The sequence below is a fragment of the Rattus rattus genome, chromosome 14 (assembly GCF_011064425.1).
Source record: "Rattus rattus isolate New Zealand chromosome 14, Rrattus_CSIRO_v1, whole genome shotgun sequence".
Classification (NCBI taxonomy): domain Eukaryota; kingdom Metazoa; phylum Chordata; class Mammalia; order Rodentia; family Muridae; genus Rattus; species Rattus rattus.
Window position 1 is genome coordinate 81,333,417 of NC_046167.1, and position 18,126 is coordinate 81,351,542.

The 18,126-nt window shown below is 44.6% G+C and overlaps 1 protein-coding gene across 1 annotated transcript; it reads right to left on the reverse strand.

Moving 5' to 3' along the window:
• Positions 1–6,690: 6,690 nt before the first annotated feature.
• On the reverse strand, positions 6,691–17,660 carry Smad5 (SMAD family member 5). The gene is given in 7 exon segments (XM_032884413.1): positions 6,691–7,478; positions 8,665–8,921; positions 11,569–11,790; positions 12,903–13,022; positions 13,988–14,198; positions 14,200–14,240; positions 17,042–17,660. Coding segments are annotated over 7 exon segments (1,398 nt in total). The 5' UTR covers positions 17,445–17,660; the 3' UTR covers positions 6,691–7,334.
• Between the last annotated feature and the right edge of the window lie 466 nt (positions 17,661–18,126).

Sequence of the window (18,126 nt, forward strand, 5' to 3'; positions counted from 1 at the left end):
GTCTGCTGAGGCAACAGTCGAAGGTACCCATCACATCACAGTCCAAGGGTTCCGTGAGAGAGGAGAGATCTAAGTGCTATCATTTCTTACCTGAATTTCCTTTGGGATATGGTGATGAGATCCGATCATGTTGAACTAGAATCAATCTAACTAAAAATTGCCTCATTACGTAACTTACGAGGTGAGCTCTAGTATTATAACCACATTAGGCATCAGTGTTCTGTCAACATGTCAGACAGCAGACTTCCAACATTTGGGAACTGCTCCAGCAGGGGACGCAGGGCTGTCTTCGCAGCAGTCCCAAGGGCTGTCACAGCGAGCGGTAACAGCGACAGCCTGTAAGTTTTGGGAGTCTCTTGGACAACCCGGGACAGCTCAACAGCACCACTGAATGTGCTGAGTCTTTGGGACACACCGGGGAGTGGTCTAGCCGGGTCATATGGTAGATTTATTTCTTGCGTGAGGATTCTCCTCGCTGATTTCCTTAGCTATTGTGCCAACTGCTACATTCGTAAAGTCTCACCAAAACGATTGCCTAAAGATGAGCTGAACAAGGACAGCAGACACGTCCAAGAGGACAGAGGAAAGACCACAAGGCCTTAGCCCCACAAAGAAAACCTGGCAATACTGAGGGCAGGAGAGGGGGTCTTACTGGGGAGGAGCACACGGAATGGCTGTGCAGGTGGCCTTGTCCAGGCTGAGTGAGCAGGCTGTTTGGGAGAATACATGTATGTCCAAACACAAGAATTCAAGATGCCAACAGCTCATCTTTAAGGTTTCCCTACCACCCCAATACCTTTAAGGCAGCAAAATGGAAGAGGAGAGATTTAGGATAAGAGAAAATAAAGAGGATTGCTGACTCGACAAAAATAGTCATATTTTAAATGAAGGAAGAGCCATTTTGGAAACTCCTCTTTCTACCATATACTCATGCAGAGTTTTAAATAAAACATTCTTAAGAGGACTGCCAGTTTGCTAATGGCCTCCCCAGACATGCTTATGAAACAAACATCATGAAAACTGCGGTCTCACAGACCGCCCTGCCGCTGCGACATCCCAACTGCTTGGATCCCAGCAACTGGAGAGCTAACGTTAGGCTTAGAGAAGCCAACATCGCAGTACACGCTGCGCTAAATTAACCAGAGACCGCCACAGAACACCTCAGCAAACGCCTACCAAATAAAACACTAAGGTCTTGTCTGCAGAAATTCCTCTACAGTAAGGTGTTTGTTCATCTCTTCTCCTGCGGTAAGGAGTTAACTGAAACTTTCTCCTCCTGGCCATGGTGCTTGCCTGAACACCCTAGCAGGACAGGCATGCATTTGCTCAGGGGAGGTGCGCACCGGAGGAGGCTCGCAGAAGCTACTCCGACTTCAGTTACCACAGAAGAGTGGACAAAAGGGAAGAGAACAGCCTAGCTGGCCAGTGGGTTAGGGCACATGCTGCTGTGTCTGCAGGTCTGAGCTTGGTCCCTGGGCTCCACATCGTAAAAGAGAGAAGCCCTAGACATTTTCGGACCTAGACAAGTACAACATGACATGACAGCCAGTACACATGGATACACAAAATCAAGAACTTAAAAAAAAAGTAGACCATCGACCGATAGTTTACCAACCACGGTCAAGGTCAGACAGCAGAAAGAATTGCTTTACGTCAAAGTAACATAATTTAATAGATCATTTTAACAAGATATTTCATGCAAAGCAATAATCTAAATACTTTCTTTGGGATGTTTCATTTTATTTTCCTATGAAGGAGATCTTTATTTTATAAATGCAAAACCAGAGGCAGAGAGTGGTCAAGCCCGCCTAAGAGCACAGAGCCATACAGGCCGGAACTCAAGTACCGCCTGGCGCTCGATACTGCAGTGTGTAGCCAGCCTTGCTAAGCAAGCCCCTCACTTTCAGATGAGACCTAGAAGAGTTCTGATTAAATAAAACACCCCAGGATTGGTCTCAATCTTTCTTCAAAACAAAATACACAAAAAGGAAAAGATCAGCAAGCGCCATAGATCCTGCAGAGCAGGATCTTCCTGAGCAGAGCTCCCACGCGTGGTGAGGCATGCACGCCGGGTCCACACACCTCTGCCAACAGCACTGGGTCTCGGCCTCCTCAGATCGCCACTACATGAAGGAGGAGGGCAAAGTACAGGAAAATAAACAACAGTCACACCGTGAGCAGCTTTTGAAGTTTATTAAAACAAAGTATTAGCAAACAATATGCAAAAACAAGTTTCTTAAGAGTTATGGCTTTGAGAAGCACAGTATATAGTAAAACCTAGTACATTTTTTATAAGTATCAAAAGGTAGCAGGGCTGAAGCACACTGCTAGTTTAGTCTTCTAGGATGTGAAGAAAGCAGAACCAGTACGCGTGAGCAGACCTGCGGTGCGGCCATCCCTCGGCTCCGCATCCTCATGTGAAGTATCGTCCTTGGGGAGGGCAGGCGGGCGGATGCAGGCACTCAGCCTCTGTAAGTACATTCTGACCTGAACTTAAGTAAGTACAGTTAGACGGCAACTGCAGCCGGCCGCGTAGAGAGCACAGTGCCCAACCGCCATGCCTACGACTCGGCCAAGCAGCAGCTCAGCCAACGGTAGCACAAGAGCACAGCCGCTCTACAAGACCTTCCTTCTTTCGAAAGGGCTCGGGACTCTCAGGCCTACCTGGAGTGTTGGTGTGGCTGACACCGGTTCACAGTAGGAAAGTCATGGTTTAAGGCGGGGCGGGGCAAGCATGTGCCCAGCTGCACACAAAACTCTCAACTTCTCAAAAAGAGCAACTTCAAACAAATCTACTTTGTTTGTTTGTAGTAGAATAACTACTTACGCTGATTTAAAAGCTAAGTTACCTGGACAAGTACACCAATGCCTTCTCTCTGCTGGGGACACTGCTCTCGGACGCTCTTTGCTGGGGAAGAGGTCATTACTCAACAGCCACCATCACCAGCTCAATGTTCTAACGTGTATTCTTGCGTTTTAAACACATCGCTGTGCATTTCCTCTGTGCGTCCGGCATACCATCCAGTGGTAGGTGTGTCCTGAGTTTTGTACAGTGCTGGGCACTGCACACTGGACTTCATGCCTGCTAAGTCTCTACCACTGACCTACAGCCCTAGACAGGGTGATGAACTCTTTCTTGAGTGCCCCAGGAACGCAAGGCCTGAGGACACTATTAAATCCTGTTACCCTTCTTATCAGCACGCTGGAACCCACCCAAGTCCACAGACCTATCCAAGGTGTCCATCAAATAGAGGTCTGTTAGTGCAGAACAAATGCCTTAATTTTTCTTCTCATAAGAGCATTATTTTAACAAGAAAAACTTCTAATAACTGGTTTCTCCCAAAGGGGAAAATCCTACTGCTGTGAGGGAAATGCCCACCTAACTGGAGATTACTTTCAATAAAGATGCTCTACGTAATAGCGGAGGCCACCTATAAACCATCACTATTTAGCTGTGTGTACCGAGAACACGCATTTCTGCTGAGGAGAGCAGAGGACTTACTCGGCAGGACAAAGAGGAGTTCAGACAAAGCTAACAGATCTAAAACCAAACCGTCACCAGGGGCGGGATTCTAAAAGTCATCAGAGGGCACTGCACGTGGCGGTGTACGCCTGTGATCCCAGAACCCAGAGGCAGCGGCAAGAGAATTACTTCAAGCTCAAGGCTAGCCTACACAGTAACTTCCAGGCCAGCCAGGCCTGTACAGAGAGACCATGTCTCCAGACAACAACCAACTTTTAAAAAGAAATAAAGAATAGTAACTTTTGAGAGTCTTCGAAGCAAAGAGACAGGACTTTAAGAGAGACCAGTGACAGGGACTCAAGTGCTGCCAGGGAAGTGACCAAACAAGATGGGAGAATACAGAGCTGAGCCACTCGGTGCTCTCCGCAGCAGGAGCACAAATGACACTGTTGACAGGCGTGTCCTGAACCAGTGAGACTTCACTTCTTCATCCACTCTCTCCTCCCATGCGCACCATGGGCAGGGATGGAAACGTTTCCCACAGTCCTCTCAGGCAACAGGGAGACTGAGGTAACCCCCGACTTTTACAGTTCACTTCCCATTGCAATGTTACTGCCATTCTCGTCCCCGAAGGGTGTCTAACCTGCCAAACGTCCCGAGAACAGCACACTTCCTACCTGCACCATTGGTGTGGGCTGTCGAGTGTTCTACTTAGCAACCTCACTCCTGGACTCACCTTAGCGACTCAGCCACGCCTGACTACTTCTTACCAGCAACCATGGAACATAGAAAGGTATTGTGTGTGCGAGTCATATCCTGTTCTGTTTGTTTACTGTTTTGCTTTTCTTTTTTTCCTCCAAGACAGAGTTCCTCTGTGTAGAAGTCGCTCTGCAGACCAAGTCGGCCTCAGAGACCTGCCTGCCTCTGCCTCCAGAGTGCTGAACTGAAGGCAGGCGCCACCATTACCCAGGTTTTGCTTGTTTAAAACTGATTTCCTCCTCCAATTTTCTCTAATTCTGGAAGGCCCACAGCATGCCTACTTACAGCCCTTAAATCCAGTTTGGTGACATCAGCAAGGCTACCCCAAGGGTATACTAGGCAGACGCACCTCTTGGTCCTGCTCTCTCTAGGCAGCACCTTGTTGCTGTAATTCATGGCTGAGATTTGATTCTTCCATTTATCCAACTGAGGGCAAACTTTATTATTATTCGCAAACCTATCTTTTTCCCTGGCAGGTATTAATGTATTTTGTCTGCTAAAAGTGTGAGTGCTGACCTAGGGACGTCGGTGGGCTGGCAGAGTACTTGCCCAGCACACACGAAGTCTGAGGCTGGGTCTCAGCACCACAGGAGCTGGCTATGATGGTGCATGGCCGTCACCCTAGCACTTCAGAGGTGGGGAACTGATGGCCGCCATCTGCAACTTAGTATGCTCAGGGCCAGCCTGGGCTCCACGAGAGCCATCTGAGGACAGAGACTGAACCAGCAGTGGTCTGGTGTGGTGGGAAGCTTCTTCAGAGGCCCTACTCCCTGTTCTCTGCTCTGCGGAAGAGTCCGCACTTGCTGTCTTCCTCTCCTCAACACTCTCCTACCCACGGACGTCTGTATATCCTTAGACGGTACAGGAGCAGGCACTGCAGTCTCCATTTACAGACCGCAGAACAGGCTGGGGTTTCTCCATGAAACTCAGAACAGCTAAGAGCTTCAGTCCTGCCATTGTACAGACGGCCAATCACACAGGATCTGCAAGCCTGAGGCCTGTGATGTGATGACTGTGCAGAAGCGACATGTAGCCCACTGCTGGCAAAGGAACAAGCAAGGCACCTGTTTCCAGACCTCAGCAGAGCTCACAGACAAGGATCCCCTGCCATTCAACAAGACACATTCCTACCAGCTTGTTCTTAAAGGCTGCCAAGAGCCTGCAAAGTACAGGAACAAGGAACAGCCTCTGCGCTCCGGTGTGGACATCTCTTTCCTGGGGCTGACACTCACACTGTGGAAGTTATGCTTACAGCTCAAGCTACTGAAGGCCAGCAAGGCACCCCTCTGAAGGAGCAAAGCCGCCCCACGGCTACACTCTGAAAGTCAATAAATAATGACACAGAAAACAAAAGGAACCCCCACCCTCCAAAGAAGCTGTTTTCCTCACAGAGGCAGGAAGGGCACTGTGAAAGTCAGGCCAAGATAGCATTCTCAGCAGAGCGAGAATATCTTCTGCATATCTTCAAAAGGCACCAGGAAATAAATTCTCTCACTCTGATGGGCAAAGTAGGCCCTTTTCTTTATTAAAGTAGTGTCTCTGTTCTCAGGCCATAACTGTTCATCCAACCGCTCCCTAGAAAGTGGTTACAAGTCCTATGGCCAAGGCACAGTGAACTAAATGGGTGTCTTAAGAGTGTTCACGCCTGACAGTGTTCTGGAGATTAGCACCCATGTAGTTCTAAAAGGATAAAAGAAAGAGGCAGAGCGCTGACGCAGAGACACTCTGCTCTCTGACATGTGACACAAACCGTCCCAGCCCTGCTGTGACTCATTTACACCAACAGCCTGACTCCTGGGCCCACTGAAGAGCTCTGATGGCTATGTTGTCGGCCCTTGTATGACAAGCCTGGTAGAGAGCAAAGGTGTCCACACACCGTCTTTCAATAGCAACAACACCCATACCACTAGGGAGTTAACAGGCACTTCAGCTGGAGCTACAGAGTGACAGCATTCTAACTAGATTATAACTACAGAGTGACAGCATTCTAACTAGATTATAACTACAGAGTGACAGCATTCTAACTAGATTGACACTACAGAGTGACAGCATTCTAACTAAATTGACACTATGGAGTGACAGACAGCATTCTAACTAGATTGACACTACAGAGTGACAGCATTCTAACTAGATTGACACTATGGAGTGACAGCATTCTAACTGGATTATAACTACAGCTCGAGAAGGCAGCACCACCTACAGCTGCCGACTCTGAATGGTAGTGTGGTACCAAGGAGAGCCTAGGAAGCAAAGGGGAAGGAAGACCAGGCCACCCGACAGTCTTTTACATTAAGACAGTCAGTCACCCACGGTTACACTAAGACAGTCAGTCACCCACAAAAGTGCAAAGTGAAAAGGCTGGTGCACAGTAGAGCTCTTGAAACACCGGCCCAAAGCAGCAGACAAAGCTGAACAAGGCCGCAGAGCCACGGTGACTCGTGTTACGTGGAACTTATGACAAATTTGAGTAAAGACAAATACTGGAGATTTTTTTAAAAGGAAATGTTTTACAAAAGATATATAGCATGAAGTCACATTACACTGACGAACACTTAGCAATATTAAATGTAAATGTATGACGTCCAGAAATCTACCACCTTGCTTTCATTGAACACCATGTTAGGACTGCAGTGTCCTTCAAATAAGATTCAATAGTTTCCTGTAAGTCCCTACTTTAAGTTTTTGTAAAACAACATATGCTTTTTCAAAGGTGGTAGGGTAAAGAGATTACCAGAGCAACGTCGTCTACTCCTTCCCACAATACATGCTCTCTAAAGGATACGACTCCATTCTGTGAGGCACTACTGTGTAAAAGTTAACAAGTTACACACTGTTGGGACAGGAAGCACGCTCCAGTTTAAGATCATTGCTGAACTTTTCAACAGGGGCAAAACACTCTATGTCGTTTACAATACTTTTGAAAGTTAATCACAATGAACACGAATACAAACAAATGTAATATCATAAAATACAAATGTGTTGGTCACAATTACGTAGAAAAAATAAGCCATAATATCTGTTTTTCCATGTCAGCTCACAGTATCTGTGCTGGAAATTCCTCTAAAATTAAAACAAGTCCACTAAAAATATAGTTGAAAAGAATACTTCTGCACTATGAAACAGAAGAAATGGGGTTCAGCGGAGAGCCCATCTGGGTGAGGACTTTATCCAGCCACTGCAGAGGCCCATGGAGGTGAATCTCAATCCAGCATGGAGTACTGGTTACATCCTGTCGGTGGTACTCCGCTCCCCAGCCCTGGAAATGAACAGACAGCAGAGCAAATCCCTCTTGAACAGCCACCAGTCCACTCCAACTTTAACCATAAAAAGCTTAACTGTAGAAACACAGAAACTGTACTCACATTGAATAACTACAGAAAACCAGTAAGCGTTCAACATGGTATTAAAAGACACAGTTGCATTATTCAAAGCTACACTTCAACAAATCACAGAATCTCTCTGATACAGATCCACAGGGCTAAGCATTTAAATGTTGCAAAGGCCCCAGACTATGATCTGCTAATCATGTCCTGCTGTGACACACGCTCACTGAGTAAATAAAGCCTCAGGCCCTCAAGGGACAGGCTTGGAGGCTCGTATTCCTGTTAGTTTTCATCCGATGAGACAGTGTGGACACTGACAAATCCTACCATGTAGTTTAGTGTATCAGTCACATCGAGCCATAGGCCTAAGGGTGAGAGGTTAACCAGATAAAGTAAGCTTCAGATAAAAACTGAAAAACGTGGTTTTTTTTTTAACTTTTATTTTCCTGATTTATCAAGTTCTCGGTCTTTCTCATTATACTAGCTCTGCTCCAGGGAAACTACAGGGATGGAGGAAAGAGAAATGGGGCAGGAAAGGGAACTGGACAATAAAAAAGCCACACTTCAAAATATGGAGAGAAATTAGATTCAGATCACTGATAAACAGCAAGGAAACTGGACTGGGCTCAAATGCCAACCAGGAGGAAGCAGCTGTAACTGGTGAAACTCACCACTAGAATTCTCTCAACATTTTGTTAATGAGACACAATCTTTATAATGTTCAGTAAAATCAGGCCATGGAAGTGATAGGCTTTATAAATCCTTTGCAACAGGCCTGAGACACAAGTAAAGTGATAAAATATTATAAATTTCCCGTGTCACTGTAATGGAGTCTGAGCCAGTCAAAATGCAATTTTAATATAAACACTTTCCAATAATTTAGTCTACTAGATGAAATACTTTGTAAACCCAATCCTTACCCATTATCAAAATTAATCATGAATTTTATGTGTAGACTACGAAATGAAATAACCTGTCATATGGTAAAAATGATAAATTCAAAAATTTCACTTAAACGTATGAAATTGAGTCAAAAGCACGATTATCTTCATCTAATAATTTCTCTAACGCACACATGCTTACAATGACTGAGTCACAGTAGAGATCATAACTACTCACCTTGACAAAACTCATTCGAATGGTACACATCTTGGTGAGCTCATACACAGCCTCAAACCCATGGTTGACTGACTGAGCCAGGAGCTGAGCAAACTCCTGATTGTTAAAAATTTTGAGGCTGCAGCTGCTGGGAATCTTACAGACGGTGGTGGGGTGGAAGCCATGGTGAAAGTTGCAGTTCCTACTCTGAACAAAGATGCTGCTGTCACTAAGACACTCGGCATACACCTCCCCACCAACGTAGTACAGATGGACACCTTAAAGAGACAGGCAACAAGGGAGACGGCTTAGCAAACAACTGTGAGAAGCCAGACACCGCGCAGTGCAAACGAGGCGCCCAGAATGCACAGCACACGCCAACAGTGTTCAGATCACAGCTGCCACTAGATGGCCTTCCGCAGCCACAAACAGTCAGCCCAGCCTCTGGCAGGGGCCGGCAGGGTTATTACACTGGCTGACCCCAGGGTTTGCTTCCCTTTCCCAACCACCTTTTGTTTCTCTAGAAAAGATGCTCTTTAACATTTCTTTTAATGAGTACTTTAAAAAAATCATAATAAATGTTATTTAGCAACATTTTCCGTCCTGTTTGCTAACAAAAAACGACCACAGCATTTTAACCATCACCTACAGAAACCCAGACATACATATGTGACTTCAGATTACAGCTAGCTTTAAAACACAGGCTCATTTTACTTTCCCTTTAAAATTCTCTTTCCTTTTTTTTTTTTTTTTCAAAAATGGAACTAGAGCAATGGCTCAAAAGTTAAGAGCACTGGCTGCTCTTACAGAGGACCCATATTAGAATCCCAACACCCGCATGGGGGCTCATGACCATCTACTCCAGTCCCAGGATGCCCCTCTTCTGGCCTCTAATGCAATACTCAGACACACCTGTAGGTAAAAATCTGTACACATAAAATAATAGAACTTTTTAAAGTTTTCTAGAAATATACTTATGAGAAACCAGTTCTCAAAATGTAAGCTTTATTACTAAAAAACAGACTCACAAAATACTTTTCTATACATCTAAGAATTATCTCAAGATTTTCTTCCCCACGGGTAGACAGTGCTACCAATTTGGTGTACATCCTTTAAACCTTTGCACACGCAGCACACATGAAGCTACTGTGGTGCTCTGAATATGCTTGGCCCAGGAAGCAGCACTTTAGGGGATGTGGCCTTGTTGAAGTTTGTCTTTGTGAGAGTGGGCTTTGAGACCCTCCTCCTAACTGCCTGGGGACAGTCTGTTCCTGGCTTCCTTTGGACAAAGATGTAGAACTCTCAGCTCCTCCAGCCCCATGTCTGCATGGATGCTGCCATCTTCCTGCCTTGATGATAATGGACTGAACTTCTGAACCTGTAAGCCAGCCCCAATGAAGTGTAGCCTTATAAGAATTGCCTTGGTCATGGTGTCTGTAGACAAAAACGAAACCCTAACTAAGACAGTTACATATAGGCTCCTATAGAATATATTTGTGTGCTTCCGGGAGCAAGGGCTTAGCTGTTTGTTTGCTTGCTTGTTTTTTATAAATGGAACTGGTGTCAGTCAGTCTGTTTCAGAAGCAGTCTTGCCTCACTCACAGGATAGCATGCTGCCACCCTGACAAGGAAGAATACTGCCCTCGATGGGCAGATTCCCATTACTGTCTGTGACCACACAATGCCAGCTTTAGCAGGATCTCCATAAATGTAAAGTCTGTCAAATGTAAGTCACAGAATTATGTCAAGATACGGCATTTAAAACCTGTGGCTTGCTTCTGAGTAAATAGAAATGGACTAAGATCAAAAGACTCCAGAATGGGGATACTGGCAAGTAAGTAAAAACTGATCCTAGCATTTACCAAAGAGATGTCCCTTAGGTTATCGTCACTGTAGTAGGGAACTGACAGATCAACATAAAGGAGACATAGTTCACAAAAAAGGTCAGGGCAAGTTGACAATAAAATCAATAAAAACTGATTTTTTTTTTTTTGGTTTGTTTAGGGTGGTGTTTTTGTTTGTATTTTTAAAAGACAGTCTTGCTATGCAGCCCAGGCTGGACTTGATCGTGGGATCCACCTGCCTTGGCCTCCCAAGTGCTGGGACTACAGGCGTGAGCCACTGCACCTGGCTGAGGCTATTTTCCTGAATCTGCCTACAAGGAAAGCTAACACGATTATTGTTATCTGCCATGGTTACCGTCTCTAAGACTCAAACAAAGGAGCCAGAACAGCAGGGTCTAAAAGCAAAGCCGCTCTCGAGACAGCACACTCTCTCTCCTGGGGCGGAAGCTCTGATGTGTGTACTGCACCCCACACGTACAGTACGGCCGACTAAGATCTACTGTGGTTTACAGGGAACAGATGCGTGAGGTTTCTGGATATCCTCACTCGCATTTACACCCCAAACTCACCTCCCCATACCGTTAATCTTACAGTAGAGATCGCTCCAAGTGCAATAATTCTAAATTACTAATCCCTCATTAATATGCACATATTTTTCCAAGATTTTATATACATACACACACATATATACATAGAGAGAGAGACAGACAGAAAGACAGACAGAGGCATGCAATGTCCTAGTTACTGAGGATACATATTGCTGTGAACAATGTCAATTCCTACTCCTTACATTCCAGTTAGGCCCTAACTTAATTCGCCCTAATTGGTAGGGTAAACACTCAAGAAGTGAACAACAGGATTCTATTCAGATGTTTAGTACTAGGAACAAAACCTAAGCAGAATAAAAAGGAGAGGACTAGTTGTATCTTTCTTTGATCACATTCTTTAACATTTGCAACTTAAGGTAAATGCCATGCCTTAAGATTTTTTGGATGTTTCTGTCACCTTCTGCAATGAACTATGTCCCGCCAGTACAAGCAATGACTGGATTCAAAGGAATGAAAGGAAATGGCGAGGTCACCTTTCCCAATGTGCCGCCTGGTGTTCTCGATGGTCGAGTTGCGATTAACGTTAGACAGCAGCCCCAAGCAGAAGCGGCTCTTGTTATTGGCAGGGTCTGTAAAGCCGTCTACTAAGACACTGGTGGAAGACGCATGGAAAGCTTCCCCGACACGGTTGTTCAGTTCATAGTACACAATCGAACACCAGTGTTTGGGCTCTTCGTAGGCAACAGGCTGAACATCTGAAAACAGAAGAGAGGTTCAATAACTGACTATCTGAAACACCAAGTCCTTTGTAAACTTACCATCTGTCCTAACCGAGCGTTATATGACAAAGAGAATGAGACACTCATTTAAACTTCACTGACATTCTTGGCTTAGAGTCCAAGGCAATTATCTTGGCCTGCTCAGACCGCTGTAATAAAAGATCACCGACTGAGTGGCTTAAATTCAAGACAAAATAACAATAGCAAAACCACTGCAACTGTTTCTCAGTTTGTTCTAGAGGCTCAGATATCAAGGTATTAGCAGACGTGCCGTCTAGTGGAGTGTGTGTGCGTTTATGCCTGTGTGTGTGTGTGTGTGTGTGTGTGTGTGCCTGCGCACGCGCACTCGTGTATGAATGCAAGTGTGCAGATGTGTGCATATAGAGATCAGAGGTCAACGTTTAGAAGGTGGTTCTTGCCTTTGATGTTTTGAGTCAGTTTCTTGTTTCTGCTTTGCCACATACTCTAGGTTAGCTGACCTTTGAAATTTAAGAAATTCTCCTGCACCCACTCCCATCTCATTGTACAGGTACTGTGGTTACAGAGCTATGCACTAGTTTTCTGTGTGGTGGTTCCAGGGATCTGAACTCAGGTTATCAGATTGTCTAAGCAAGTGCTTTTCATACACGGAGCCACTCCTTGGCTTCTGCATCTAATCACGTAGAGACAATTGTATCTCAAAGACCCTAATCTCAGGAATTTATTTAAACCTAATCGCCTCTTAAACGGCCCTATCTCTAAGTAGCATTGTACTGAGGGTTAGGTTTCAACATAATCAGAGAGACTAACAATTATGTCCATTATATTTCTCTCTCTCTCTCACACACACACACACACACACACACACACACACACACACACACACACACACACACCTGTCACATGTAAATCCCACCTCCCAAACCCCCAGAGTCCTAGTTCACACCAGCAAAAACTGTAAGGTTCACACTGATGTTATAGTCCAGGTGCTTTCACAAGCAAGCAAGATTTGGAAAAACACAGTGGGAGAGATTACTCATTTACCCAGTGTATGACGCCCTGGGTTGGATTCCTAGCACTGCACAAAAGTAAAGTGGCCAAGAAGTTACCTCTGCTGGATATGCTGGGCATGATCTGAGGAATCATGTTGTTGCTTGTGTCCATAGGCTGGGAGTTATCCTGACCCATCTGATCGTCAGGTGGCATATAGGCAGGGGGAGGGGTATCAGCTGAGGGAAGAGAATGAGACATGTTAATTCCTCGAAGACTAAGGTCTTATTCTGCCCAGAGCTATTACTCTAAAAGTATTTCTTAATTTACAGGGTTATCATCAGGAGTCATTACTGAGCACACAGATGGAGGACTCACACTGCTCAGAGCAGAAGACTGCATACCGCATCCCCTGCAGACCACCACCATCACAGCCGTCTATTAACTCACACCGCATCCCCTGCAGACCACCACCATCACAGCCATCTATTATTAACTCACACCGTGGTAAGCCAGGACACCAGGATTAACAATAAAATGGAGCCCAAGGACAAGACTTTTCTTCTTTATAGTAATGTATGTTCAAGGAACCTGCAGCTCCTTCACAGCAGTTTGAGACACCATATCACCGAGTGCACACGCCACAGGTGACTTTACAGTACTGTCAGCACCATACACCGAGGCATTCAAAGCTCTTTATAGTGACAACAGTTACTCTACTCTATTGTAACACCCCCAATAGCCATCATGCCCTATTAAATGGCTGGGTAATTAGCTTAGGAAACTGCATGTTAATAAAATCTTTGGGCTTCCAATATTCAGAATTGTGAATTTTTGCAAATGATAGAGCTAGACTTACTTTCCTCAGTAACTATAAGACTGAAGAGAAATTCTCTTTTGCCCCAAGGTTTATATGGGATATCTTGAGACAGAGCTACATAGGGCACTGAATGGAAGATGAAGTATTCAAATTTGTTTTTGAGACAACTCTTAACAGCAAATTAAACACTTGCACTTAATTCCCCAATTTCCAGATTTTTAAACATAATAGAATTTGAAAAATAAAATCTTATTTTTGTGGAAATAAATTCATCAAGAATATGTCATCAACAGCAAGATCTTGTGTAACAGTTGACTCAGAAGACTGGCACTTAAAACAACCGCCCAGTTCTGGAGGTAGTTTTTTTCTTCAGTGCAGTCTTACCTGGGAGTTGAAATGGACTTCCTGGTCCGGAGCTTGCAGGGGAGTTGGGATATGTGCTGCTAGCAGGGGAAGGAGGATAGGGGCTGTTAGGAGATAAGGGGAAAGGAGTGCTGTTGGGCTGGTGGAAGGAATCAGGAAACGTGGCATTCTGGGGCATGTGCGGTTCATTGTGGCTCAGGTTCCTGAACTGAACCAGAAGGCTGTGCTGGGGGATTGAATTCATTGTGACGAGGCACTAACACTGGAGGTAAGACTGAAAGAAAAACAAGAATCAATCAGGAAAACAAGTCACAGCCAATCAGGAACCTTTTAGGGGCAGTGATTAAAGTTTACTGGTAGGAGGGACAGAATCTGGATTTGTATTTACGTCATAACCAAACCCAAAAACCTTTAGCATTCAGCCTATGTGAAGGACTCTGGAAACAGAGAGTCCACAAGGAAGGCATTTTCCATCTGTAGCACATACGTCATCCAAAAACAACCATAATAAGCATTTAATGCAATTAATGAGAATTAAAGAAATACCCACGTCCAGCCAGCAGAGTACCAAATACTGTGAAAATAATAACACCCGCAGATACTAGAAGCAGAGAGGCAGACGGGAGGGGAAGACACAGTCACTGATCTAGACAGATGTAAGATTACAGAGGGAGCTGAAGTCAGTATGTGGATCCCTGAGAACTCTGCATTCCCAATGCTGAACACTTTCAGAGTCAGTCAGGGCTCGTGTTTAGCATTCAGAGAACTGGTTAAGGTCTCCTCAATGAAGCAACAATTCTCCAGAGTAAAAAGGCCTTCCCTTCAAAATCAGTCCTCTAAGTACAACTTCATCTGTAGTCCTTTCTGATTGTTTATTCTAATGACTTGGCCATTGGATTTTTGAAGTTTGGAGCTCTAAGTAGCTGTCTGCTTGAACATTTCTCCTCTCTGGCCACTCCCCACATGCTCTATCTGGATCCCTCTGGAGGACGTGTTACAATCTCTCAGCATTTAAATGAGTTGGTTTTCCACTATTCAATTGTCTACTTTCTCTAACTCCATCACTAGTAGCTGATTATCTTCCCCTATAGGAACCTAAGCATACCAGTTCATCTCCTTTACAACTTTCTTTAGTTGATGTGATGGTTTACGTATGCTGGGCCAAAGGAGTGGCACTATTAGAAGGTAGCCCTATTGAAGTAGATGTGGCCTTACTGGAGTAGTCTGAAACTCCATTTTCAGGGGACCTGATGCCCTCTTCTAGCTTCTTCCCCACCAGGCAAACACATGACATGTAATTGGATAAATCTCTCCCTTCAGCATATTGCCTATGACTTGCTTCTAACCAACAGAATTATGGGCAAAGTAACGGGGAAGTGTTTAAGAATTCAATGCCCTCTCACAGGAAAATTCTCATTCCTGGCTCTGGAGAAGACAGAGCATCATCACATGCGTGCATGTCAGCACAGTCTGGTAGAGAGAAAACCTACTACTGTAAGAGAGAGTGGCAGCACAGGAACAAACATAACTGAGGTGAACTACTGAGGCAGAAGCCATGCAATAAAGCGAATGAAGGTAGTCTCCAGCCAATAACCAGCAAAGCGTCCACTGGACTGTTCAGGAACCAAATCTTGTCACTACCTCTGCGAGCTTGGAAGTGACCCCTCACCTATCTGAACTTCAGGCTGGGGTGTAGCTCCACAGTAGAGTTCAGCCCTGACCAACACCTTGATTACAAACTCACAAAAGATGCTGCTAAGGTGACTAAAGCCAGACCCCCAGAAAATATAAGGTAATGCACGTGCGTTGTGTTTAAACTCCCACATGTGTGGCTATTTATCATGTAGCAACTAAAATAACCAAGAACCCAACTTGTGTCTCAGCTGCTGTGGGGAATCTATCTTGCAAAGTTCCTGGGCTGGAAACGTAATTTCCAATGTGGCAATGTGGGGAGGTGGTCTCACAGAAGTACCAAGATGTCCTCAATATGGGGAGGTGGTCTCACAGAAGTACCGAGATGTCCTCACTGTGGATGTGTCTCTGATACATGAACGGGTTGCTCAGGCTGGGGTGTAGCTCCACAGTAGAGTACGTGCTTAAAATGCACAAGACTCTGGCTTTGATGCTGGCACCAAAGGAAAACTAAAGTAGGTTTCTTTACACATCTCCGTTCCCCTCCGTCCTCTCTGGCTCACTCACACCCATGCCATCCTTCTGTTCTAGGGTAGAGTTCATTACAAGACCCTCACCATATGGTCTCCTAATCCCTTGCTCTCTACCTTCCAATTTCTATTGTTACTATTTAACAAAGGCTAAAGTAACCTTTTAGCTTGCAAAGCTAATTACATGCAAACTGGGGAGATACATGTTGGCTTTGTTTTTAATTCTTTTCAGGAGAGTGAATTTATCCAGACTGTGTGATAATCTGCTACAGAAGCAATCAAAGGACTAAGACATCAGTTTATGTAATTCACTGCAAAAAAAATACTGACCACTGTACCTAGTAAAGCGCATTATTCTAGACATCGAAGAATGAGAAATGGTTAAGGAAAGACCTCCCTCCTGACTCCCAAGGGTTGTCCTCTGATCTTAACATGTGCCATGACATAAACATAAACACACAGACACACAGACACACACAGACACACACACACAGACACACACAGACACACACACACACACACACACACACACACACACACACACACACACACAAAAAAAAAAAAAATAATTTGGTGAAAAAGACATGTAGAGAGAGAAAATGTAAAGCCAGAAAAGTCGGCAATGTGTGACAACAAAGTTCTCAAACAGGAGAGAAGGACCTAGTGCAAACGTGGAACCTGTGTTTAGCATGACAGAGACATGTAAACCACAGAAAGAAAATGGGTGTTATTAGAGAAAGTGAGGATCAATAGCAGTCAAGAGTTAAATGTCTCAAAAACTAAATTTAAAAGCTAAAATTCCTTCTAAGATGGAATCTTTAACACAGCCTTTTAGCTAATAAGTCTAGCTATATGCAAACTGGTGAGAGACATGTTAATGTTTTGTTTTAATTCTCAGTACACTGAAACTTACCTGGACTCTCCACTCTCTTATAGTGGTATGGATTGATACAAACTTCCTTTTGCTTCGATCCAAAAGGAAACTCACAAATATCCAAAGGCTTTAGCTCATGATGGCTCTGCAAATCCGGCCAGCGCCAAACACGGCAATATATAACGTGGGGCAAGCCTTTCCTGTGAGAGACTTGCAAACGGCCGTCCAAGGACCTGGGGATAGTGACACACTTGCTTGGCTGTCCTGGGCTGCTCAAGGCTTTCTCCAACTCCTCCATGGCGCCCTTCTTCTTCTTCAGCTTTTTCACTAAAGCATCCACGGCCTTTTCTGCCCATTTTTCTTCCTCATCACCTTGTTTCCAGCCCAATAATCGCTTCACGGCTGGACTAGTGAAAGAAAACAGGCTGGCCATTGACGTCATTTGATACGAATCGTCAGAGCCTTTCCTGTAATCAAAGTCAGTAGACACGAAAAGCAGAATCGCAGGAGAAGAGTCACATGCAGGCCTCAAGCACAAGGTCCCAGTGGAGGGGGAGTGACATTTAACTTTAAGGATCCCATATGCTTCTTCATTAGGACAAGTCCTGAAAGAGAAGGCAAAAGGAGCCTAATTCAGTCTAAGAAGACTTGTCAGCCAAGTGATGAACTTTTTATCAGAAGAGAAGTAGAAAAGCATTCAAAGTAAAACAGAAAGCGTAAAACCAAAAACCAAAAATGTCTCTCAAGTTCCTGTAGCCACCCACTCCCTTCAGTGGCAAAGCAGAGGTTCACAGGGCCATCTAAGATGAGCAGACACAGAATAAGAGTTGTCATATGATGTACCAACCTGTCAAACACAGCCTAACACATATCACTACCAGGAGAGGGTCAACTATCTATTTTTAAAACTAAAAATAGTGAGGAGATTTAGAACACAAATGTTATTCAATTCCTCAAAATGGCAGTTTGTACTTTTACATCACCGGAACACCAACTGCAATTAAAAAGACTGTGAAATAGCAGGTCAATGTTTAGAAAATGTACTCCAAATAAAAACTGTTTAATCAAGAAAGGCAAGGAATACTAGCAGACTCGATATGAAGCATTGCCTGATACCAAAGCCA